This window comes from Haliotis rubra, unplaced genomic scaffold, assembly GCF_003918875.1.
Source record: "Haliotis rubra isolate DU_JTF1 unplaced genomic scaffold, ASM391887v1 Scf25, whole genome shotgun sequence".
In the NCBI taxonomy this organism is placed as follows: Eukaryota; Metazoa; Mollusca; class Gastropoda; order Lepetellida; family Haliotidae; genus Haliotis; species Haliotis rubra.
The window spans coordinates 2,716,264-2,743,882 of record NW_025766558.1 but is presented as its reverse complement, the minus strand read 5'-3'; the positions used below and the strand labels follow the sequence as shown (position 1 = coordinate 2,743,882).

Genomic DNA, 27,619 nt, shown 5'->3' with positions numbered 1-27,619 from the left:
AATGGGCTTCACACATTGTACCCATGTGGGGATTCGAACCCGGGTCTTCGGCGTGACGAGCCAACGCTTTAACCACTAGGCTACCCCACCGCCCCGTAGGATGCTTACTAAACGCCGGAACTATCATGTAGTAATGGAAGATGGAAGCTTGTGAAATATCCGAATCGTATTTGACAACATGATTGCCTGTTTAATAGCCCTCTATGGAATATCATTGTTTGTAAATGTATGGCATTTGTGTCTGAAATAAAATTATATTATGCCGAATGAACAGGGCTTTGGAATAACGTTAGCTTAATAACAGTAGTGTCCGTGAAATACAGGAAATAGCTGTGTGTGAAATAACAAATAACGCCTGTGAAATAACCTCAAGTTGTGTTACGCAATAGTAGGGTGTGTTACATAAGAGCAATGTGCGAAAAACAATAGGCCTGTAAATTAATCATCGTATTGTAAGCACATATGAATCTAGCATTAATATGGTCATTATAAAACCTGTCTTTGTGTTACGTTATTTAATATTTACAAAATTTGCTTTCTTATGGGCTAATATCTTTCTGAACTAAAGATGGTATCATGTGCAACTCTTTTTCTCATACTCAAAACTCTGTCCTGTTTGGTCGGGTTCTCTGACGCGGTTCTAACATTGTACCGTTACACGGATGAATGGCGATCTGTCAGAGGTTCGCGAAGTACCGTTATGATAAACGGTTCTCGTAATACTAATAGCATCTTCTAATTTTGTTTGTTCAAAATATGGCGGATAGCGAGAAATATGCATCGGAAGGGGCCTGGGTCAGGACGGGGGTCTGGGCGTAGAAAGGGGGAAGGGAGGGGCCGTCCGAACGCTAGGGGATATGAATCAATTCATAGCCGAAATTTCCGTATCGTCGCTGCACCCCTTTTGTTTGTTTTTGCCTTACTTCGAACGTTCGTGTATCAACTATGGGTTGTTGTCATTTTAATTGCTTGTAAAAGTCGACGAGCCATTCCAGACCGATATCATAACAGAAAAAGTGACGAAGAGGAGGGTTGTCTCATGATGTCAGACAGCCCGAGGGGTAAGAGCTACGTCGGCCCGGGGGAGCCCGCCCTAGCACAACAGAAGCATCACCACAGGAAAGCGTTCGAGTACATCTCAAAAGCCCTGAAGCTGGACGAGGAAGATGCAGGTTAGATATTTTTGTGCATGATGAAATAATGGTATTATGCTACAAACTCCATTCGTTACACTGCTTTAATTATTAATTACTAATTAACCCTGTGAGGATTACGGGTTAAGAATAGATCCCAAGGCTCTCTGACTTGGTTGACACATGTTATTGTATCCCAATTGTGTAGATCGATGCTCATGCTATTGATCACTGGATTGTCTGGTCCAGACTTGATTATTTACAGACTACCACCATGTAGCTGCCGTGTGTTGTTAAACAACAAACAGACAAATATTTACAGACAGAAGCCACAGTGTTTTAATAGACACTAGTAGACAGGTTCATAATGTTTGTAGTTTACATCTAATACTATCGGTGGACTGGTTTCCATTGTTACCATACAGAGAAAACAACATACTTTATATGTTTATTTTTATTTTCACGGACCCATATAAACACAAAATGTGTAGTGTCAGTTATATTTCACATGTGGCACTACCAATACCTTGTCATGGTAGATATGCATCTGTTCAGCTAGATGTGAGTTCCTACATAGTGATGGTTTACATGTTTGTTTACCTTTTGTTTAACACCCCACCAGACCAAACAATCCAGTGATTGACATCACGAGCCTTGATCCGCACAATTGGGATACAGTGACATGCATCAACCAAGTGAGCAAACCTGACCATTTGATCCTGCTACTTGCTTCTGACAGCAAGCATTGGTTGCTAGACACCAGTTCTAATCTGGAACTTCAAGGGTAGACATGTTACAAGAATTAACCTGTAAGATATCACCAAGAAATCATGAACAGACAGATGTGCACGCACACATGCACATATACACACACAAGCACATGCCCTCTCAAGTTCACCCATATTTACGAAGTGCCATGTTTATTTACTTGGTGTTGAAAGAGTAAAACAGACTTCATTTATTTTTTTACCTCACACATTGTCTTCAAGGTTTGTTTTTCAGTTTCAATTTTTAACTGCTCAGATGGTGCGTGCAAAAATAATCTTTTATGTCAAATAAAATCTGTACCACTCAAAACTTGGAACAACTTGCATATGCTGACATGGTGTCCAACTGTTGCACACTGCTGTCTAATATTTTTACAAACAATGCCTGGTGAATGAGCTCAGTGTGGAACACAGTGCCCAAGTGTTTGTTTGAGTTGTTGTTAGAGCTGAACATAGGTTTTCATTAGGTTAAGCAGTTCACCGCCAGGTTTGTTTACAAATTGCCTCAGACGTGTTGCAAGGGGCAGGTGTGTTTTTAAATGGAATGAGAAGTACATCTCAAAGTGTGCAGCAGCATGCCTGCTTATATCACGACATAGCACAGAGATACAGATAACTTTTGGGGTCATTGCGTTATGTACTCGCTTTTGTTAATCTCAATTGGGTATCCTAATTTTCCTTTGAGTAACCAAATAAATTGTACCCACTTCACTCAAACTCAAGTGGGTATTTTGCCATTTTCAATTAATTGTAAAAATATATTTAAATTTAAATGTTGGTTTACGTGTTTGTTATATATATATAGTTGATCTGTAATAAGAGTAATGATAAGAAAGACTGCAAGTTTCCAAGTTCATGTGCTGAAATAGAACCCCTCAATATTCCTCAGTTATTTTATCTATCTACCGGTACGCAAGCTAAGATTTGACATTTGTGTGTGTACACATGTAAGATCAAATTAATTGAGTATTTACAAAAATTCAAGTGTACTTGTACACAAAAGACAATAGGAATTGAGTATTCACATAAGTGTTTGCTTAATTTACGCAGATACGCAGCTTATCTGTACCTCTGTAACGACTAGTGCTGGTGCTACTAGTCAAATAGTTGGCCAGTTGATCTCACTCAGCGATTATTGATTGGCTTAGGAGACCATTATAAATGAAGCATCAAATTAAACTTCAGAAAGTATGTTTAATATTGTTATGTTTGTTAATTCAAGACATGAACAACTGATGCTGTTATCTGATTGTTAAACTGCAATATAAACAACATAATCGCTTGAAATGTCCTCAATCTTCTTGATCGTAGTATTAATTGGTGCCTGTTTCGTTTGCACAATGTTATGATTGTGTCCTCTTATTGAGTTTTGTGGTGGAGTTTACAATTATTATTGATTATTGATAGACTACTAAGCTCCAGTTATGTCCTTTTGAGGATAATCACTGGTCTTTTCGAGACCATTCTCTGTCTGAGTCTGAAATTGTCTCCAGTCTTACTGAGACCATGTGCAATCTAACTGAGACAATCCTTGGTCTAACTCAGACCATCCCCTGTTCAACATAGACTCTCCACTGCCTGTATATTGTTATAATGAGTACCATTCCCAGTCAAATGAAGACTATCCCTGGTCAAGTGGAGACTATCCCTGGTCAAGTGCAGACTATCCCTGGTCAAGTGCAGACAATCCCTTGTCTAGTGAAGACTATCCCTGGTCAAATGAAGACTATCCCTGGTCAAGTGGAGACTATCCCTGGTCAAGTGGAGATTATCCCTGGTCAAGTGCAGACAATCCCTTGTCTAGTGAAGACTATCTTTGGTCAAATGGAGACTATGCCTGATGAAATAAAGACTATCCCTGGTCAAGTGGAGACTATCCTTGGTCAGGTAGAGACTATGCCTGGTCAAATGAAGACTATCCCTGGTCAAGTGGAGACTATGCCTGGTCAAATGAAGACTATCCCTGGGCAAGTGGAGACTATCCTTCGTCAAATGAAGACTATCCCTGGTCAAATGGAGACTATCCCTGGTCAAGTGGAGACTATCCCTGGTCAAATGACGACTATCCCTGGTCAAGTGGAGACTATCCCTGGTCAAGTGGAGACTATACTTGGTCAAATGAAGACTATTCCTAATCAAGTGGAGACTATCCCTGGTCAGGTGGAGACTATCCTTGGTCAAATGAAGACTATCCCTGATCAAGTGGAGACTATCTTTGCTCAAATGGAAACTATCCTTGGCTTAGTTAAGACTATCTCTGGTAAAGCGGAGACTATCCATGGTCAAATGAAGACTATCCCTGGTCTATTGAAGACTATCACTGTTTAAGTGCAGACTATATGTGGTGAAATACCCAGTCTAATGGAGACCAACAACAGTCTTACTTTCCACAATTCCAGGTCTCATTGAGATAATCACTAATCTTTGTGAAAACAACATCCTCAATGCTAACTGGTCCAGTCATTGATCATTTTGAAATATAACTTGTCAGAGAATCATAAACAGTGATGTTACAGCTGGCTCCATGTCAACTTGACACTGACACGCATCACGTCCTGCACAGAAAACAATCATGATGTGTGTACAGTTACCACTGTACCTCTAGCCTGCAGTGAACCTCCAACTGGTAATGGTGTCTGATCAGCGAGCATCCATGCACCAATAAAAATGGCTGCTCTCATAGTCTACAGTAAAACATAACCTAGATTTATGACCCCAAAGGGACTTTTTCATGTAAAGTGTTTCTCCAAGTGGGGTAATGTTACAGTTCTAACTGATGAGGGGAAAACGTGACTTCAGAATTTGTTTGGATTGTCATAAGTTAATATGTGCAATTGCTTCAACATTAAGCTGCATGACATTTGCCCGATGTTTACAATGTGTTGTTATTGACTTGTTTATCTAATTTTCTGTACTGTCCAAAGTTATGTAGTTTGAATAAAGTAAACTTAGTAGTATCTTGCTACTTTCTCCTCCTCCTCCTCCTCCTCCCCATCTTTCTTTCTTCTCTTTCCCCACCCCCACCCCACCCACCCACAAAAAATATAAAAATAATCAGTATGGGCCTGATCAGAGTTGTGTCCCTTAGGCATGCAAGTAACTATTGGGTCAAATCTCAGCTCACCCAGTTATATATCTTGGTTTGTCAGTGTATCTTTACTAGTGGGTTTCACCAAAGCCTAAATTGTCTAAGACCTGCATCTCTTTGAGCTATCCCCCTCTGTGATATAACTCGTGTACTCTTCAACGTGGCTTTATACCGACCAAATCACAAATCTGATGCACTCAGCAATAGTGATTGCAGACTGTAACTGTAGTTTCAATGGTTAGAATGTTTGATTCCTGAGAGTTTGTAGGGTTTTGGTTGTACCCTGTGCTGAGACACATGTAGCACATGTGGTGTTTCCTTAAGCATGTGACTTTGTGTCAACATCCACTATTGATGACCTCTCAATCAACACCCGGTAATGATGACCTCCCAGTCAACATCCACTATTGATGACCTCTCAATCAACACCCGGTAATGATGACCTCCCAGTCAACATCCACTATTGATGACCTCTCAATCAACACCCGGTAATGATGACCTCTCAATCAGCACCCGGTAATGATGACCTCCTAGTCAACATCCACTATTGATGACCTCTCAATCAACACCCGGTAATGATGACCTCTCAATCAACACCCGGTAATGATGACCTCCTAGTCAACATCCACTATTGATGACCTCTCAATCAACACCCAGTAATGATGACCTCTCAATCAGCACCTGGTAATGATGACCTCCCAGTCATCATCCACTATTGATGACCTCTCAATCAACACCCGGTAATGATGACCTCCCAGTCAACATCCACTATTGATGAACTCTCAATCAACACCCGGTAATGATGACCTCCCAGTCATCATCCACTATTGATGACCTCTCAATCCACTATTGATGACCTCTCAATCAACATCCACTATTATGACCTCTCAATCAGCACCTGATGTCAATCAACATGATGACCTCCCAGTCAACATCCACTATTGATGACCTCTCAATCAACACCCGGTAATGATGACCTCCCAGTCAACATCCACTATTGATGACCTCTCAATCAACACCCGGTAATGATGACCTCCCAGTCAACATCCACTATTGATGAACTCTCGATCAACACCCGGTAATGATGACCTCCCAGTTAACACCCACTATTGATGACCTCTCAATCAACACCCGGTAATTATAACCTCTCAATCAGCACCTGGTAATGATGACCTCCTAGTCAACATCCACTATTGATGACCTCTCAATCAACACCCGGTAATGATGACCTCCCAGTCAACATCCACTATTGATGACCTCTCAATCAACACCCGGTAATGATGACCTCCCAGTCAACATCCACTATTGATGACCTCTCAATCAACACCCGGTAATGATGACCTCCCAGTCAACATCCACTATTGATGACCTCTCAATCAACACCCGGTAATGATGACCTCCCAGTCAACATCCACTATTGATGACCTCTCAGTCAACACCCGGTAATGATGACCTACGAGATAACATCTTGCTTGTTGTTAGCCTCGTCAGCTCCTTGTTTTGACCCATCACTGTTTGCACTTATCTTCATTAGCTCCTCTTTTATACAGCTGACTTCCTTGTTGTCAGGTAATCTTTGTAACAATGAGTGTACCTACATTGCCCTCACTTCCATACATAAGGCATATGGTGAAGTGATTATTATTATTTTTTCCATTAATCCTACCCTATGTGAACATACCACCAAGTTGAAAGTTATATTCCATGGGTATTATGAAGCAGGTAGGCTGGTGGGTAGCCAGTGACGGTGGATATTACTTCCTGTAAGTACATGTACTCAAATCAAGCATGGGCTTCTCCACCAGTGGTACTCTGGTTATTATGACAGTGAATAGGAAGGCTTGTTAACTCTTTGAGATTAATAGCATGGAGGAATTATATCTACCATATAGCTGAAAGTAGGTGTATGACCATGCTGGTTTAAATGGCATCTCATAACAGGTCACATTGCCTACTGAGAATTCAGTGTAATTGTGGTAATGTTACATTTTTTTTTCACATTTTTTTTTTTTTTTCACATTTTTTTATTCACTTCACTTGGATACACTTTGTATGAAACAATCTGTGGACATAGTTTTGTAATGAAATAATATAATGGGTGGCATGTCACTCTGTTTCAAGTTCCACTGGGGGAAGAAGAGCAAGTAAAACTGGAGCAATGACAGATACACTTGGGTATAAGCTATTTCATTGTCACATTCACAGAACATTTTGGAGTATAATCCATTTTCTCTCAAATAAATTCATATTGAAATTGTTTCTAGCAATATATTTCTCAATGTCATATACATCTTTTAGTAACCCTTTATATGTGGTGAAACTTCGTTTAATTTTCTTTTTACATTTTTTGCTTGTTTATATTTCAACCAACTGAGTTACTTCCCTGTAGGCAATTCCTGAAGCAGACGCATGGCATAAATCTCTTATCAAACGCTTCTTCCACTGCCTAAATGGACCAGCACCATGACTGATAATGCTATCACTTGAAATGACCTGGCATACCATCTTCCTGGTAGGGTAGCTGCTTGTTTCCTTAGCAGTCAGAACACTCACCTGTCAGAATTTACTCTGTGAAGGTGAAGGTGTTAACTGATTCTGTGACAAGTGGAATCACATCAGCTGGGGAAATGTCAGCTTCAAATAAGTGTATAAATGAAAGTAATAGTTTGCCTGCATCTAGCCTTGCTCCAAGGTTGTACTAAATGCTGATGTATAGTAATTCTATCATTTAAAGAAGCAAGTCTACATAAGCGGACAGTACATCCGGATTTCACAAGTTTCTAAGGACGCCAGTCTGTTTATATTTTTTTAGAAATTTTCATTTAAACTTTTAATTATCACCTTAGAGGCTTGTGCAAGTCTAGCCTGCATCTTGTGCCAGATCTTGGTACCACCCGAGGCAGCATTGCACCAAGAAACAAATTAACAGAACAGCCATGTTAGAGCACTGATGACAAATAGCAATGTTACTATTAAATAATATATGAAAATAAAATTCCCTTTGAAAAGTATAATATTAAAAGTGAAAAGTGAACTTAAATGTTATGTCATCACATTCTTGGAAATTCACTCTGGTCTGCTAACCCGAAACTACTAAATTGTGTTGAGGACAAGTGAACATCCATTCTTGTAGTCCATATTGACAAGTCACATTAAGGGATATAATGGGTGGTGGGGTAGCCTAGTGGTTAAAGTGCTCGAAATTGATCTGGGTTTGCTTCCCCACTTGGGTACAATGAATGAAGCCCATTTCTTGTGTCCCCCACCGTGATAATGCTGGACAGCATAAACACTATACTCACTCACTCAGACATACGCAGGAATTATGTGTTGAGTAAAACCCTTCTGGTGCATGATACGGACAGTGGACAGAAAGCAGCCTATTTCCGATGAGTAGGAACAGACCTGTTTCTCCAGCGGTCTACATTACCCCATTCCCCAGGGAAGATGTGATGGGTGTGTATAGCTGGGCCAGGGACTGCCTGTAGGGACAGACCTGTTTCTCCAGCGGTCTACATTACCCCATTCCCCAGGGAAGATGTAATGGGTGTGTATAGCTGGGCCAGGGACTGCCTGTAGGGACGGGACTGCCTGTAGGGACAGACAGACCTGTTTCTCCAGCCTACATTACCCCATTCCCCAGGGAAGATGAGTGTATAGCTGGGCCAGGGACTGCCTGTAGGGACAGACCTGTTTCTCCAGCGGTCTACATTACCCCATTCCCCAGGGAAGATGTAATGGGTGTGTATAGCTGGGCCAGGGACTGCCTGTAGGGACGGACAGACCTGTTTCTCCAGCGGTCTACATTACCCCATTCCCCAGGGAAGATGTGATGGGTGTGTATAGCTGGGCCAGGGACTGCCTGTAGGGACAGACCTGTTTCTCCAGCGGTCTACATTACCCCATTCCCCAGGGAAGATGTGATGGGTGTGTATAGCTGGGCCAGGGACTGCCTGTAGGGACAGACCTGTTTCTGGGTCCACATTACCCCATTCCCCATGGGTGTGTATAGCTGGGCCAGGGACTGCCTGTAGGGACAGACCTGTTTCTCCAGCGGTCTACATTACCCCATTCCCCAGGGAAGATGTGATGGGTGTGTATAGCTGGGCCAGGGACTGCCTGTAGGGACAGACCTGTTTCTCCAGCGGTCTACATTACCCCATTCCCCAGGGAAGATGTAATGGGTGTGTATAGCTGGGCCAGGGACCCATTCCCAGGGAAGTATGGGGTATAGCTGGGGCCAGGGACAGACCTGTTTCTCCAGCGGTCTACATTACCCCATTCCCCAGGGAAGATGTGATGGGTGTGTATAGCTGGGCCAGGGACTGCCTGTAGGGACAGACCTGTTTCTCCAGCGGTCTACATTACCCCATTCCCCAGGGAAGATGTGATGGGTGTGTATAGCTGGGCCAGGGACTGCCTGTAGGGACAGACCTGTTTCTCCAGCGGTCTACATTACCCCATTCCCCAGGGAAGATGTGATGGGTGTGATGGGCCAGGGACTGCCTGTAGCTGGGCCAGGGACTGCCTGTAGGGACAGACCTGTTTCTCCAGCGGTCTACATTACCCCATTCCCCAGGGAAGATGTGATGGACGTGATGGGTGTGTATAGCTGGGCCAGGGACTGCCTGTCTGTGTTCATCAGACATCCTGACAGCAGCAGGTGAAAGGTTACCATGTACACAGCAGGCCATTGATACGGAGGCTGCTCAGAGGACTTGTTAGAGAAATCCGGCTTGTAATGGAGCAGCGTGGGAGGAAATGAATTTTAACTGTTTTATTTCAGAAGTTGCAGCTTATCTTGGTCACATGGGAGATCAGATGGAGAATCAAATTTAAGTTAAGGATTATTGAAGTGACTGTAACTGATGTAATCTCCTGCTGCTGAGCAATAAGCATCCAGCTCAGTTAACTTCAGTGGTGAAAAAAATCATGTGATTGTAAAGAAAGACTGCTGAAATAGATGGAACCTTATTTGTCTGTCACTGTTATCTCATGCAGGTCTCTGTCAGGGAAGAATTGTACCCAGTCCCTGATTCTGATTCGGTGGGATAGTCTTGTGGTTAAAGCGGTCGCTCATCACGCCAAAGATCTGGGTTCGATTCCCCACATGGGTACAATGTGTGAAGCCTATTTCTGGTGTTCCCCACTGTAATATTGCTGAAATATTGCAAAAAGTGGTGTAAAAGCATACTCACTCACTCACTCTGATTCTTGTTGTAAGAGGTGACTGGATAGGATTGTGTGGGCAGGACGGTCACTTATTATTGTTCCCCGCCGCAACGAGGAACGGGGGACTTAGCATTCAGCGGGGTCCGTACGTACGTCCCGATTTTTGTTAACGCGATATCTCATGAACTGTTGTAACCAATGTCTTCAAATTTGGTGACAGCCTACATTGGGGATTACCCAGACACCAGTCGATTTGGGGGACCTTGACCTTATCTTCAAGGTCACCACGACACTTCGAACACTTTTCAAACTGTTGTTAATGTGATATCTCATGCACTGTTGTATCCAATATCTTCAAGGTTGGTGACAGCCTACATAGGGGGATTACGCAGACACCAGTTGATTTGGATGACCTTGACCTTATTTTCAAGGTCACCACACCACTTTTCAAACTTATTTAAACGCGATATTTCATAAAACATTGCATCCAATGTTTTTCATTTATGTCAACAGCAGACACCAGTCATTTCAGGCATCTTGTATGTGACAAAGCAATAAAAAGTAGTAAATATAGCTATTCCATTCTTTAGCGGCGGGGGACATTGCCATATCAGTGGCAAACACTTGTATTGTTTATTATCGTAACACATGGACATTGTTCATCATAGAAAGTGCAAAATCCATCCCACAAAACAACAAGAAACAAAATCCATCCCACAAAACAACAAGAAACAAAATCCATCCCACAAAACAACAAGAAACAAAATCCATCCCGCAAAACAACAAGAAACAAAATCCATCCCACAAAACAACAAGAAACAAAATCCATCCCACAAAACAACAAGAAACAAAATCCATCCCACAAAACAACAAGAAAAAATCCACAAGAACAAATTTCCATCCCAAAACAACAAGAAACAAAATCCATCCCACAAAACAACAAGAAACAAAATCCATCCCACAAAATAACAAGAAACAAAATCCATCCCACAAAACAACAAGAAACAAAATCCATCCCACAAAATAACAAGAAACAAAATCCATCCCACAAAACAACAAGAAACAAAATCCATCCCGCAAAACAACAAGAAACAAAACATCCATCCTGCAACAAGAAACAAAAACAAGAAACAAAATCCATCCCCAAAATAACAAGAAACAAAACAAAATCCAAGAAACAAGAAACAAACAAAATCCATCCCAAGAAAATAACAAGAAACAAAAACAAAATCCATCCCGCAAAATAACAAGAAACAAAATCCATCCCACAAAATAACAAGAAACAAAATCCCTCCATACTCATCGTGAAGTATCGGTGTAGTTTTGTTTGAAAGTTGGCCCAGCAGTGTCTGTCAGTGTCATCACATGATGCTGTGGGAAATGTTTTACTAAGCTGCAGTCGTCTTAAGTTAAATTGACTTTGCAATTGTGAATGGCCCATGCTTGCGTAAGATTTGTCAACATGGGGCCATAGACGCTTAAAGAAAATGTCTTTCTTAATCCCTGTGCACAGGGGGTACTTGAACCTTGAACCTGTTTCAACATTTTCTGTTTGAGGACATCTGGTTTCATCCATTATTTGATTCAGTCTTACCACTTGACAAGCAGATTACCCTCCGTGCCTGTGGGTGTCTTGGGGTGCAGGTGTCTGAAGCAGATTACCTTCCATTTTTGTGGGGGGCAGGTGTTGAAGCAGGTACCCCATGGGTGTCATTCCATCAGAGGCTTTCATGGATAATCTTCTTTCTATGTCAAAGTATTGTTAAGGTTGCAAGATTAACACTTTGGCTTTCTTTTAAACTGATCAGGTACAACTACATTCCATGTTTTGTACATTTCTGTAATTTGCTACGGCAGATCCTGTTCCGACCTTGCTTGGGATTATGACCGATTTCTTCAGTTGACAAAAAACTGAAAAATCAATTCTCTAAGATCGTTGTCTCTGTTTGGTCTGAAGGTGAAATGAATGTTTAAGCATGTTTATCTGTGTTATATTTATTGAGGTAGTGTATTTGGTGAAACTGCCTTTAGTTACTTTCAAAATCTATCTCAGACATTCACTACCTGACAGTCCCTTATGCATTTCCCCTTTGTTGGCCCATTCTTCTGAGTTTTACCCAGTCAACTGAAACTGTATTTCCACCGTGGAAGCAGATATTTCCCCTATTGTTGCTGGTTGAAAGCATGGTCCCCCTGGTACAGAACTGGCCAGCAATGCTGATTCAGTAAGTCAGGTAGATAAAACCTTTGGCATGAAACTATTGCTGTAGAAAAAGTGTGATAAAACTGTTATAACATGGAAGTATTTACGTTGTACATTGTTTGGATCAGAGTTGGAAAATATGTACTGTGATGCTGACTCACGTTGTGGTATAAGACAGTTATAACACAGGGTAACCCACTGTCATACTTTGTTTTGGATGAGGGTGGGAAAATATGTCATAATACTGTAATGTGGAAAGTGCGGTATAAGAAAGTATTACCCACTGTTATCCTCCCTTCTGACAGTAGAGAATGAGACAGCGATGACCTGGGGCTACCGACTGTTGTATTGGCTGTGGTCGCAGTGGTTGGCCAAGAATTAGGAATGTAACACACTGTGATACTGATTGAGAAACATGGTCCTGTGTTGCAGAACACAAGATGTGAGAAAATCAGATTAAGATAGATTAATTCCTCCTTCAGCCTGTAACCCTGGCTTGGCTATTATAATGAATGTTACTGATGTCTGACATTATTTTATCCAATGAAAACAGTTCAGTGGTAAATACACTGTTCATAATGAAAACATCAATTTTGTATGCATGTGTGCGTGACAGTTGCTCCTTGACCCCACCTGTAACAGGAATTCTGTAAAACAATATTAAATATAACCGCCCACCCACCCCAAAAATAAATAAATAAATAAAAATTTAAAACATCAACAAGGGTTTGATGTTATCAGGACACAATTATGAGGGAGAAAGGTATCCTCATGGTTTAAGGAAATTTGATATCTTTTAAACTGTTCAAGTCTACTTTCAGCTTATTGGTATTTTTGGTGTAGTCGGTTTGTAGCCTTAAGATGTCTAATCTAATTTCTGGATTTATCCTTTTATCTCATGGCAATGGTTTCATTGTTTTTACTCTGTGAAGTAATACGATGCTCAAGAATACAAGGCAATCTGTTCGGGTAATGTGACAATATAACACTTCCATGGATATGTTTTATGGTAATTTAGATGGCATAAAACAGTGTCGCAGGAGGACCACGTTTAGCCTCTTTTGGATCTCTGGTTACTGAAAACGTTTTGAGGTTGTTATTTGACAAGTTCCTACTGCTAACAAATGACTACCATGTTGCTGACCTGATGAAGAATGGAAATATGGCTCAACTGAAAGATAATGGCTTGTTATCCCCCCAATCTAAGCTGCTGTGGACTTGTTTCCGGAGCATAACTCATTAACCATTACTTGTTTCTTCATCAACCTGTGTGTACGTCAGGGATGCATTGAATTCTTCACTGTTGCTGTTTGAGGAAGTTGATGACTGGGTGGGTTCTTGTGGATGTTTCTGTGGCAAGTTCAGAAGCGGATTTCATGCTGCAGCCCATTACTGTGAAACCCTCTGATTATGAAACCATGTAAGCAAATCTGATATTCATCGTACAACCCTGTTGGCAACCCAGTTTAAAGTAGATCCCATTCAGTGTAAGCTTAAGTGGTTGTAGGTGAGCTTTAGTGACTTGTCTTACCAAAACAGTGGTTGTAGGTTTAGTGAGACTTGTCTCCTACCAAAACAGTGGATGTCCTACCTTGAGAGAGTGAGATATCCTACCTTGACAGTGGGATGTCTTGACTATCACCTTGAAAGTGGGATGTCTTGACAGAGTGAGATATCCTACCTTGAGAGAGTGAGATATCCTACCTTGACAGTGGGATGTCCTACCTTGACAGAGTGAGATATCCTACCTTGACAGTGGGATGTCCTACCTTGACAGAGTGAGATATCCTACCTTGACAGTGGGATGTCCTACCTTGACAGAGTGAGATATCCTACCTTGACAGTGGGATGTCCTACCTTGACAGAGTGAGATATCCTACCTTGACAGTGGGATGTCCTACCTTGACAGAGTGAGATATCCTACCTTGACAGTGGGATGTCATTCCCTGAGTGAGATGTCATGCCATAGTGTCTAGCTATAATAAAGTAACGTCATGTATTCATGTCCTTTGAAGGTATTAAAGATACTTCAAGAATAGAGGGTATTGTTTGGTTTACTCATCAGTAGCGAATTATTAGAATATGCTTATAGAAAACCAAGTCAGACACAGTGAAACATTTAGTTTTGCACCTTCAACTTGTATTGTTAGAATATGCTTATAGAAAACCAAGGCAGACATAGTGAAACATTTAGTTTTGCACCTTCAACTTGTATTGTTGTAGACATTATGCTGCCAGAACATGAAAGTTTGAAATTGACAAATGTTGGACTCTGGGACTCAACTGACAATTGATATGACTTCATTTCTTAAATAGCAGGATCATTTGACATCCAGAGTGATGGGTCAAAATAATTCAGATGGGTCATCATTTGTGTATTTCTGACCACTGAATTAGTTATGATCACATAAGAAAATGTACATCTGGAAGCAGATGATGTCATTGATCAACACCCAGGGTCAGTGATGTTGCTGTAGAACTGGGTGGTAACAAAGCATCTATATCTCCAAATTACATGAGAACCAATTAGGGCTACACGTGGCACTCCCCTCAGACCAGAGTGAGGTGTGACAGTTGAGATTGATCTCCCTCCTCCTGATGTGTTGGGTCAGATATGTCTGGGATTGGCAGATTCAGCAGGTGCTTGCAAAGAGGCATACAGCTACAATCTACGCCTGGCATCACACTGCTGCCAATTAGGAGAATCATGGTTTTATGTGGAAAGGGTTATATACCATAGTGATGTTGTCCATTGATAATATGGGTTATATACCATAGTGATGTCCATTGATAATATGGGTTATATACCATAGTGATGTTGTCCAGTGATAATATGGGTTATAAGCTATAGTGATGTTGCCCTTTGATAATGTGGGTTATATACCACAGTGATATTATCCATTGATAATATGGGTTATATATCATAGTGATGTTGTCAACAAGTTTCCATGTTTCTGTACTATAGTGATAATGCCCACAGATAAATGTGGGTGGTATGTCATAGTAAATTTGTCAGGATGTTAACATAGGTTCTGTACTATAGTCATGGTGTCCCATAGTGGTTTGGCCTATGGTTCATTTTGTGTTAAATACCCTGCTGCTGTTGATGACTTAATATTGCTTTTTTTCCTCAGTACACCAACAGTTAGTCCCAGAAATAAAGCTAGTTTAAATAAATATATTTTTACAAAGTAATAAAATGTGTTTGAAATAAACCCAACAACCATTATTATATTACTACAGATGAGGCAGTCTTAGGCTTGTTGTCCCTGGTTTGATATGTCTGTATGTCGTGGTGCTGTTCTAGCAGGAACTGAGTCAATTATTAGGTTGCTTGGATCAAGAGATACCCTTCATGGGGATTTAGTTTGCTTCTGTTTGCTTACTTGTTTGAAATAAAGTTTGAAGTTGAAGATCGTTAAAATGCCCTTTTTGTTCAGAGGTTTTCAAGTTGATTAGGTCATTTGTACAAAAATGTATTAAGATTGCATACTAATTATGCTTAGATTTGGGTTCAGCATAAATGTTCAAATTATTTCAGCCTTTTTTTCAATGACAGATTTTACCATTTACCTTTGACCTAGATCTTAGAGTTTCTCAAAATACAGATTTGCCTTGAAATTGCTGTACTGATAAAGCTGGTATTGTTGAGACTATAGGTTAAATCATTCTAATATTATTTTTCGTTCATAGAATTTACAAAATCAGATACTGTCAAACGCTTTTTATTTCTTTCTGGAAAACCACTACTGTAGGATAGGATTCTAAACACACGTTATATCTGGTCCAGATTTATCTTTACTGATGGCCATGAGGACACTATAGGCTGTTGATGTACAGTACTCACTCACTCACCCACTCACTTGTTCCTATCTGATCAATAAAGTATTCAATAGATCACATCTGTGAGTCGTTGGCCAGGTGAGATGGTCAGGCAGGGTGATAAGGAGTTAGTTAGGTTACAAATCACTAATTAGTGTTGACAGGAGTGTTGTGTTGGCTAGTGGATCAGGTTACGGCGGAAATACAACTACTGATGTTCCCTGCATAGATTCTGGACCTCCAGATAGGAGACTGTTTTCATGGCAACTAATTATGAATCTGGACATAACTTTCTGCTTCATTTGTTCCAGATCAAAAAAGAAAACAAATATTGATTCTTACTTCCCCCCTTCCCGAACATAGTTGTACTATCTGAATAATGTTGAGAAACAGGTACATTCATTACATTCTCAAACTGACATACAATGAAAGATATAACATACACCTGCAGTGGATGTTAACTGCCACTCGCTCTCTGTCTCTCTCTCTCACTCACTCACTCACTCTACCTTGCAATAGCACCAGCACCTCTCCCTCAGTATCACAACCATCCAGTCCAATTACAAACATGGTGATCAACACTTCCATATTGATTCTCGCCCAGAAAAAACTCTCTGCCGTGCTTGTCATATTGATTTAAACCCCCACAATGATGTGAACGTGATGGGCCACATGGGTTAATCATGGAAATAGTTTTTTCTTTTTATGATCATAGCAAACACATACCTCTCCCAATACTCATGTGAACTGCTGTTGACACATGTTCAAGTGAATGCACATTTCAAGACATGTAATCGTAAAACTGATTCAGGCATTGATTTGCTTGTCAGACAGTAGTCAGTGGACAGTTTGAAAACCCATGGGTTTCTGTACAGACAGTTCCTTATCAAGAATTTACCATTGCATGCAGTGTCAGATTTACTTCCAGTGAAAGCTGCTGGGTAATCACGACTCAAGTAGACATCTCTATTGCTCTATGGTCTGGTGCATCCATGTTGACATTGCTCAAATATTGTGACCCCCTCCTTTGATATAGCTGTAATACTGTGATGGCCTTCTTATTGAAGTAGACAGAGCAGTAACCCACCACTATCATCCACCACTGACACCAACCACTATAGTCTGTTTGCAGCGAAAACGTACCGGTGAATTGCACTTTAAACAAAAATGTAAATTGAATAAAGTGAAATTAAGATTGCGAATCCTCATAATTCCACCTTGCCAATTGAACATTTTAAATCTTAGATTTTTATTCCACTTAGGAAAAAAGTTGTCTAACAAACGATCATAGTTTCAAATCGCTTATATTGGTTTCTACAACAAACAGACTATACCATCCATCACTGAACCCAACTACTACCATCCACCACTACCATCCACCACTAACACCTGTCCACTACCATCCACCACTGACACCAACCACTATCATCCACCACTAACACCAACCACTATCATCCGACACTACCATCCACCTATAACACCAACCACTACCATCCACCACTAACACCATCCACCACTAACACCAACCACTACCATCCACCACTACCATCCACCTATAACACCAACCACTACCATCCACCACTAACACCATCCACCACTAACACCATCCACCACTGACACCAACCACTACCATCCACCACTGACACCAACCACTATCATTCACCACTGACACCAACCACTACCATCCACCACTAACACCAACCACTACCATCCACCTATAACACGCAACCACTACCATCCACCACTACCATCCACCACTGACACCAACCACTACCATCCACCACTCACACCTACCACTATCATCCACCACTGACACCAACCACTACCATCCACCTATAACACGAAACCACTACCATCCACCACTACCATCCACCACTGACACCAACCACTACCATCCACCACTAACACCAACCACTATCATCCACCACTAACACCAACCACTATCATCCACCACTGACACCAACCACTACCATCCACCACTGACACCAACCACTACCATCCACCACTAACACCAACCACTATCATCCACCACTAACACCAACCACTACCATCCACCTATAACACCAACCCACCCTACTCACCATCCACCACTGACACCAACCACCACTCCACACCAACCACTATCATCCACCACTGACACCAACCACTACCATCCACCACTGACACCAACCAACCCACTGACACCAACCACCATCCACCACTGACACCATCCACCACTGACACCATCCACCACATCCACCACTGACACCAACCACTACCATCCACCACTGACACCAACCACTACCATCCACCACTAACACCAACCACTACCATCCACCACTGACACCAACCACTACCATCCACCACTGACACCAACCACTACCATCCACCACTGACACCAACCACTACCATCCACCACTGACACCAACCACTACCATCCACCACTGACACCAACCACTACCATCCATCCACCACTACCATCCACCACTGACACCAACCTCTACCATCCACCACTGACACCAACCACTATCATCCACCACTGACACCAATCACTACCATCCACCACTGACACCAACCACTCCACCACTACCACACTACCATCCACCACTGACACCACACACACCCATTTTAGAAATGCACAAACATTCCCAGTTTTGGAAATGCACAAACATACTTTATGGAACCAGAAAATACAGGTTGAAAGTAGGAATTATACTTGTTTGCAGTGAGTTATTTATGAGGGTGACGTAACATGCCTGTTGTTGTGTTCCAGGTCGCAAGGAACAAGCCATTGATCTGTATAAGAAGGGCATCATGGAGCTGGAGAAGGGCATCTCAGTTGAGGTCAGCGGACAAGGTAGGCTGGAATCTGATATGTCAGCTGTGTAAGGGTGTAGTGCTATGAAGGTTATACAGCAGAACCTTGTGACATCACAAAGGTTATACAGCAGAACCTTGTGACATCACAAAGGTTATACAGCAGAACCTTGTGACATCACAATGGTTATACAGCAGAACTTCGTGACATCACAAAGGTTATACAGCAGAACCTTGTGACATCACAAAGGTTATACAGAAGAACTTTGTGACATCACGAAGGTTATACAGTAGAACCTTGTGACATCACAAAGGTTATACAGCAGAACCTTGTGACATCACAAAGGTTATACAGTAGAACCTTGTGACATCACAAAGGTTATACAGCAGAACCTCGTGACATCACAAAGGTTATACAGCAGAACCTCGTGACATCACAATGGCTATACAGCAGAACCTTGTGACATCACAATGGTTATACAGCAGAACCTTGTGACATCACAATGGTTATACAGCAGAACCTTGTGACATCACAATGGTTATACAGCAGAACCTTGTGACATCACAATGGTTATACAGCAGAACCTTGTGACATCACAAAGGTTATACAGCAGAACCTTGTGACATCACAAAGGCTATACAGCAGAACCTTGTGACATCACAAAGGTTATACAGCAGAACCTTGTGACATCACAAAGGTTATACAGCAGAACCTTGTGACATCACAAAGGTGATACAGCAGAACCTTGTGACATCACAATGGCTATACAGTAGAACCTCGTGACATCACAATGGCTATACAGTAGAACCTGGTGACATCACAATGGTTATACAGCAGAACCTTGTGACATCACAAAGGTTATACAGCAGAACCTTGTGACATCACAATGGCTATACAGCAGAACCTTTTGATCATCATAAAAGTTATACAGTAGAACCTTGTGACATCACAATGGCTATACACCAGAAGCTTGTGACACCACAATGGCTATACAGCAGAACAGTGTGATATCATAAGTTATACACCAGAACCTTGTGACATCACAATGGCCTTGCCCAAAAAACAACTTTTATGATATCACTATTACTGAACAGCAGAATTGTGAGGTGATATTAATTCTGTATTTTTAGTCTTGAAGAATTCTTGATGCTTACAAACTTCACTTTATTCTTTTATGTACTAAAGATATATGGACATTATAAAGCAGTTTGTGATCAAGTTAATGTTTTTTCAAGGTGAATCGTATGAGAGAGCCCGGCGCCTCAAGGAGAAGATGCTGACCAATATGGTTATGGCCAAGGACAGACTGGATGTTCTCGGTGAGCTCATGTTAGGATGTTCTAGAATTTGTTTTAGAAATCCCTGTCATTGTGCTGTGTTATTATTTTACCTGTAGACTTCATTCCTTTCCACCATATCCTGAGGCCCTCGTAGCTTCTGACCCGTGCACACACACACAACACACAGCCCCTGTCACGCGACAAACACATCGTCTGTGTCAATATGGCTGACCATAATGGGACACAACTGACCCAAGTCAAACTGCCGCAAGTCACTTTGCAGAGTACTGGCCCTTGACGATGCCAGGATCTTCTGAATGATGGTTTGCATCACACATTCATCAAGATGGAAAAATACCGTCTAAAAATTTCACCAAATTAAAAAAAATCAATTTAAGAAGGTCATTATCAAGTGGTAAATGTAAGGTGCCATGAATGTCTTCTGGCTTCCAGTCCAGTTTCTACTGACATACCTGGATGGTGATGTGCATTGTGATGCCACATGTAAATAGTAAATCAAAGTTTTAAGGAAAATATTTTGCTGATGCATATTACAGGGAACAGAACTGTGTGTTTCTTACCTGAAACTATTCCACAGTAATGTTTGTCTACTCCTTTCACATATTCTGAGCACAGTGACACCTTGTATTTAGTTCTAATAATTTTTATTTATTTAATGCAAAAATATACGTAAGTTTTAGGGCCCATCATAATGAGCCTGTTTACAGGATTGACCATGGAAATTGATTATTCAATAAGTTAAGTGATCCTCATAATCTTCATTAAATCATGAAAGCAAATGTTTTTCTGATTGATTATTTCTTGACTTGATGTATGTCTCCTTGCATTATGTGTTAACATCCTGATGTTGATGTTTATTCATCGTCATTACACCATCTGTGTTACTTGTTGTGATTTCTGTTGTACTGCTGGCTTTACATTGCATGCTTATTGTACAGTCCCTTTAATTTGCTTTTTATATTTTGTTCACTCTGCACACAGAGAAAGTCTTACAACACATAAGATTAGACGCCATTGCTGAGGAGAGAGATCACAGAGACAGTAAGGGGAGGCAACCCCCCCAAACACATGTCACTGATAAGAATACAAGAGTTGTGGCCCCTGGCAAGAAGACTCCAGGTACCTGGCTGGTTATGCTTCACATGCTTCACTCTGCCTAACGGTTGATTCGCTTCATTGCAGGATGCAGTAGTTAGATTTCACTTCTCATTCCAGCACTGCATGGCCTACAGCATGTGCAGTATGGGCTCGACTACACCAGGGAATGGTCTTGTGGTGTGAAAGTTTTCAAAGTTTATGTTTTTAATATTGGCATGGATATTATTTGTGTGTAATTTGTTTGTTAATCAAAACAAATTGCCTTTTGGTACTGATGAGTTAGTTAGTTTATGAGAAAATTCAAGGGGGAAATTGTTTCATGTCTGTGCTTTGATCTCTCCTTAGTTGGGACGGAACAGGTCAATGAGACGTGGTCCTTTAGTCAGTTGTTATAACTTGATACTGTAGATGCTTGAATATGTATTATAAGATCAGTCTGCCATTGTGGTACGCATTGCATCATGGGTTAGACATTATGGTACGCATTGTATCATTGGCTAGAAGTTGTGTGCATACTGTGTTATTGGTCAGATATTGTGGTATGTATTTTATCTTTGGTCAAGACATTGTGGTACATTTGCATCATTGGTTAAACATTGTGGTTTGTGTTGTATCACTGGTTTGACATTGTGGTACAAACTATATCATTTGTTAGACATTGTGTTATGCATTTTGTCAGTGGTCAGACATTGTGGTATATATTGTATCTTTGGTCAGACATTGTGGTATTGTGGTGTGTGTTTATGAAATGTATATCATATCATGATATGTGTTGAAGCATGCCTGCCTGTATCATAATTTGTATTAGTGCTTGAAACCTTATTTAGTTTTGTTGATGTTGTCGTCTCACCAGATGAGATATGGTAAATATGTAGTGTAGGTTCAGTGACTTTGTCCCTCAGTTTGTGAATGTTCTCAGTGTGAACATAACAGTGACCCATGTAGTGATTGGTATCATAGTGTTCAGATCACCAGAATAATGTGCTGCGTGTCTCATTCGTTACTTTGTGGGTACCTGTGCCTTTCACATTTTTGTTTCAAATATGGTACTTTATTCATGATGAATACTATTCTAACCAGTGCCTCTTTCATATGTAAACTAAATATGTCTATAATGTAAGTAGGTGATTAATTAGATTAATCTTTGACTCAGTCATGTAACGACCAATATTGAATTCTTGTTTCAAGTGTTGGAGGTGAGCTACAGAGCCTATTAAGTTTGTATGAAGGAAACCAATGTCATTGTTCTGATGTTTAGAGTAATACTTGCCTGTCAATACCGGAGTAATGTAATGCCTTTTTGTGTAGTATTGTCAACCATGTAATAATGAGGAAGATGGACAGTTACATGTCACAGTTGTAGGATGGTGGTCATGATTTCCACTGTCGGCTTCTATACTTGCAGTCACAAGTAAACCTCTGAAGCCAATGAAGATGGCCGTGCACAAGTGCAATACACTGCCTCGCTCCCACAGTGCTACTCGGGAACCATCAGGACCAGGGGCGTCGCCACGGGCAGCCAGGAAAGCTTCCCTCCATCACAGGAATCTGTCACAGGGGGATGTGAGTAGCCCACTCCTGCAGCTGTAACTTAAAAGCCACATAGTGGTTCACTCACTGCAATTTGATGTACAGATATGATAGAACTGGTAAACTTGAGTTATAGTCGTAAACATTCCCTCTGGATTATGGTTGCCTTATTCCTGTGGTTACCACCGACACATACAGAAAAATGGAAATGAAAATATTTACTAGGTCATAGTTCCCTTAGGTGGTATGCTATGCCACATTTCCGAACATGGCTCCTAGAATATCCTACATCCTGTGGGCATAACAACAATACAGTCATTCCCTTTGTAAATATGTTTCAGGATTTAAAGTTACTGATGCTTTAGCTCAAAGTTTATGTTTAAATTGTGCTTTTAAACTTCAACCGTGCCGCCATTTTCATGCTTCGAAATGTGTTTTACTACGTGCGATTTGATTGGTTTGCCACGATTCTTGGCAATAATGGCGTACGATAGGGGTACGAGTCTTCTTGTAGGTCACGGAAAGAGGCGAGTAGTTACGAATGCCCTTACCTACTGCAGAGTTATCTCCCCTTAACCCATGACTTGTTTTTGTTTGATAAGACTGATGCCTGTTGAAAGTGTTAAAGGTCACATGCAACGTAAAACACAACTTTGCAGATTCTGATACCTTTCAGTATGGACTTATCGAAACAAATCGTCAAAAATGCAAATTCAACTTATAAAGTTGAAAAATAACGCGATGAAAAAAACCGCGCGAAATCGGAGTTCAAACGTTTCACTAATTTTCCCCGACTTTTCTGGGGAAACGGGTTTCAACAGCTGGGCTGCGCTTTATAGCACGCGGCGCCAGTGAAGTAGGTTCAAGCGCAGCTTGAAGCGGTTGTCCGTGAATGCTTTCGGTTAAGGCTTTGGTGTGAGCTATTTTTCTAATGTTTTGTTGATATCTCACAGGCGAAGCTTTTATATGTTATGACAGTAAATTAACTGTTTATATAATTTCATTTGTCTATTTCACCACACGCTCTTCTTACCGAAGTCACTTTCTCAGTTCGATACTTAAAAGCAATGCCATTATTTAGCGTTGACAGAATTTCCAACTGTGATATAGATATGTCGCTGTCGCAGACTAAACTCAATGTCTTGTTTTATTGACACCTGTGTGTCTGCCTGCCTGTCTGCTAATGACAATATTCAATACACAGCTGCTATCACTGACCACATGCAATTTGAACTTAACACCAATCAGGCTATACACCATAAACAAAATGCATTGATTTATGGCCCGAGTTCGGTCTCTGTCACATTATGTAATTACACAGACAGGCAGGTGTGATACTTGAACACATGACATGTTATGATGTCTGTTGATTGCAAAATGTTATACAAAAAAAATGAGCATGTATTTACAAAACCCAACATCTCTATATATACACACACAATGAGCCGTGAGGGCATCTGCAAATGAACCAGCCGTTACACTTGAGTGCACACCCACCCGCTCTGACTGGGTTCGGTATCCCGGCTGCTTCGTTTCTTAGGAAGTAAACCGAAGTAGACAATATTGCACTTTTGATTTGCTATTGTACGCTTATAATTTTGTTTATATGTTTTTTCATAACCAGCAATGTATATTATATGTCATGAATAAGTGATAATTGTGTTTTAATTATGTTTGATTTTTTGGTTGCATGTGACCTTTAAACTTATCCCGTGGAGATTCTGGGTTACAAATGGTTCCCAGTAACCTATGCAGGAAGTCCACTATATGTATCAGGTGGTCGGACCAAGTGTGTCATCATATATCATTGCCCACAACATTGTCACTGGATTGTCTGGTCTAGACTTGATTGTTTACAGGCTTCCATCATACAGCTTGAATATTGTTGAGAGCATTGTTACACAATAACAAGCAATCATTCTACACAAGCCAATCCGGGGGCCGTGGGGTAGCCTAGTGGTTAAAGCGTTGGCTCATCATGCCGAAGACCCGGGTTCGAATCCCCACATGGGTACAATGTGTGAAGCCCATTTCTGGTGTCCCCCGCCGTGATGTTGCTGAAATATTGCTAAAAGCGGCGTAAAACCAAACTCAGTCAGTCACAAGCCAATCCGCCCTGTAGAAACCACAGACTAGTAGGGTGATGGAGTGACATGGCAGCCTCACATATTACCCGTATCCTGCAGACCCATCCATGGGTGTTCCGGCTGAATGTGGAGATAAGCAGGGATGTGAGATGGGATGTCAGGCCACTGATCTGTTCTACTGTTTCAGGCTCGTGGTGCTACAAAGGGGAAGAGAGAACTGTCTTTAGCAGGCCTGAAGAACGTCGATAAAAAGCTGGCCAATATGATTCTGAATGAGGTCATCGACCAGGGGCCTACAGTTTCTTTCAATGACATAGGTAAGACCAACTGTGTTGCCCAGGCAGACTGCCTCTGCGGGGATTCCAGGCTACAGCAGGACCCCAACAACCTGTGCTTGTCATAAGATGCGACCGAATGGAATGACGATCACTGGATCGTCTTGTCCAGACTTGATCATTTATCATATACCTTGAATATTGTTTTGTGCAGTGTTAGGCAACAAGAACAACCAATACAACAACAGTTTTTAGAAGACATGTGAGATTGAAAAATGTTTTATGAATATTTTTATGGGTGCTAATACATGATAATAGCTTGTTGATCCTGGCCACGGGCTTGTAGCGCAAAAAAAACTGGCTTCAAGGTATATACTGTCACTGACAGGGTCTTAGCACTTGGAATGGGGTGTTACGATGTCAACACACAAAGTTTGTATCAGGGTGAATTAAGACATGCCTCACAAGAATCGATAGTACTTTGGGAGCTAGCTCTGAAAATAGTGATTTCTTGATTCCAAGCCAATATCCCTGCTCAGAATTGTACCGCAAACTTACCGATTTTCTTGTTTATTTCATAGGATACACAAACGACATGCACCAAAAATGCTGAATTGATGGTACCTGTCGGCATGCTAATCGCCATTCTTCCAGAGACACTTGCCTAACTGTCATTATGAGTTTACATACATCTGTTCATCCCAAACAGGCCTGTGTTGTGCGCATTCACCATTGATGACCTTGGCCTTGACCTGCCCTGCACTACAAGGGCCAGTGATCTGAAGGGAAATATTTTATTTATAGCCAATCAGATCGCTGGCTCTTGTCAGTGTGGGACAGGTCAAGGCCAAGGTCATCAATGACTCAAGGACTCAAATTACAGAAATAAGAAACATGCAGATGTATTGGAGACATTATTGTCTGAAGTGGTTGATACATAGAGGATATTATATGAGTGCCCATGTCATACTATGTTAATGACACGAGTGCCTTAATGTTGATATTTCCGGAGCGAGCGCGAGGGATATACCGATATTTAGGCACGAGTGTCGTGAACATAGTATGACATGGGCACAGATATGATATTCTGTTTATTACCAAAGTCGTCAAATTGAGGAAAATACACCCAAATCTACTTTCAAACAAAGGCTGGCTACCCGTCGTCGCCGCATGTAGAATGCAACATCACAGAAGAAATGTGACGTCATGACATCACGACACCATGACAAATTGATATTTTGCCCTAGGGCATCGTATGAAAAATATAAACCCCGATATTTTCGCCCTCATAGGTAATAAAAATCTGTCTGTTTCAGCTGGTCAGCATATAGCAAAACAAGCCTTACAAGAAATAGTCATTCTTCCTGCTCTCCGCCCAGAGGTAGGTGCAGTGTTTCATCTTTGGTATGTTTGTAATGTTCAGCCTTGTACACTTGCTGCTGACTCCAGTAGACAATTATAAGTACAAGGACTTAGTGTGACAGTCCGAGCAAGAACTGTCCCATTTTGTCATCATTGCATCCCCAGAGACAGCCAGCCAGTACGGCTGATTATGTGGCAGGATGTTTTAGTTGGAATAATGTTGAGCTTCAGAGTAAGTCTCCCTGTGAACATCCCACAAAAGTTTTTAGATTCTATTTATAACTTACCATTTGTTACTTTGATTTGTGTTTTAGACAGTGATGTTCAGCTTCAGTGTTTTGAGTGAAATGGCATCAATACAGTGCCTGAATACGTATCAGTATTCCATTTGATAACAGTTCATTACCAGTGTCTGCAGCTTCAAGCAGGATGTGCCTGTGGATGTTTAATGGAGGGTGTGTTTGGTTTTCCAGCTGTTTACAGGGTTGAGGGCCCCTGCCAGGGGACTGCTTCTGTTCGGACCCCCTGGCAACGGCAAAACTATGCTGGTAAGTGTGATATATTCAGAGTGTGATCTGCATGTTACAGTCAGTCAACCCATTATTATTCTGAGTCAACTCGCTGGCCCTGTTAAACATACATTATGTGCAAGTAAACCTGGTGCAGCTATAGATCATTATCTAAAATAATAGAGAATGTTTTGATTAACCGTAACATACATTAAGGCAGAGAGATCACTTGATTCTGGTGACTACAGAGGTACAATAAACTCATTCCTAAGTTGACTCTACATCTGGAATCACGGTGGCTGGGTTAGATGGCTGACTTTGTGTGCTGGCGATAGGTGCCTGACTCTTAGAGTTGGGGTTCTTGGACTTTAACCTGTAGCCTCAAGCCAGAGTCCTGTAACAGAAAATTTAGTCTAGTAATCCAGCTAAGAGTGTAATAATAACACTAGAATCTACTGAAAACGATGACAAAGAT

At 41.2% G+C, this 27,619-nt stretch overlaps 1 protein-coding gene across 1 annotated transcript in view; it reads left to right on the top strand.

The window, feature by feature from the left end:
* Window positions 1-766: 766 nt before the first annotated feature.
* The window catches only part of LOC124279431 (spastin-like), a 31,246-nt gene continuing 4,393 nt past the window's right edge, over window positions 767-27,619 (top strand). The window contains 8 exon segments of the mRNA XM_046715258.1: window positions 767-1,172; window positions 18,938-19,021; window positions 20,218-20,301; window positions 21,265-21,402; window positions 22,787-22,944; window positions 25,186-25,315; window positions 26,590-26,654; window positions 27,109-27,183. Of these exon segments, the coding sequence (XP_046571214.1) occupies window positions 776-1,172; window positions 18,938-19,021; window positions 20,218-20,301; window positions 21,265-21,402; window positions 22,787-22,944; window positions 25,186-25,315; window positions 26,590-26,654; window positions 27,109-27,183 (1,131 nt within the window). The 5' untranslated portion in view covers window positions 767-775.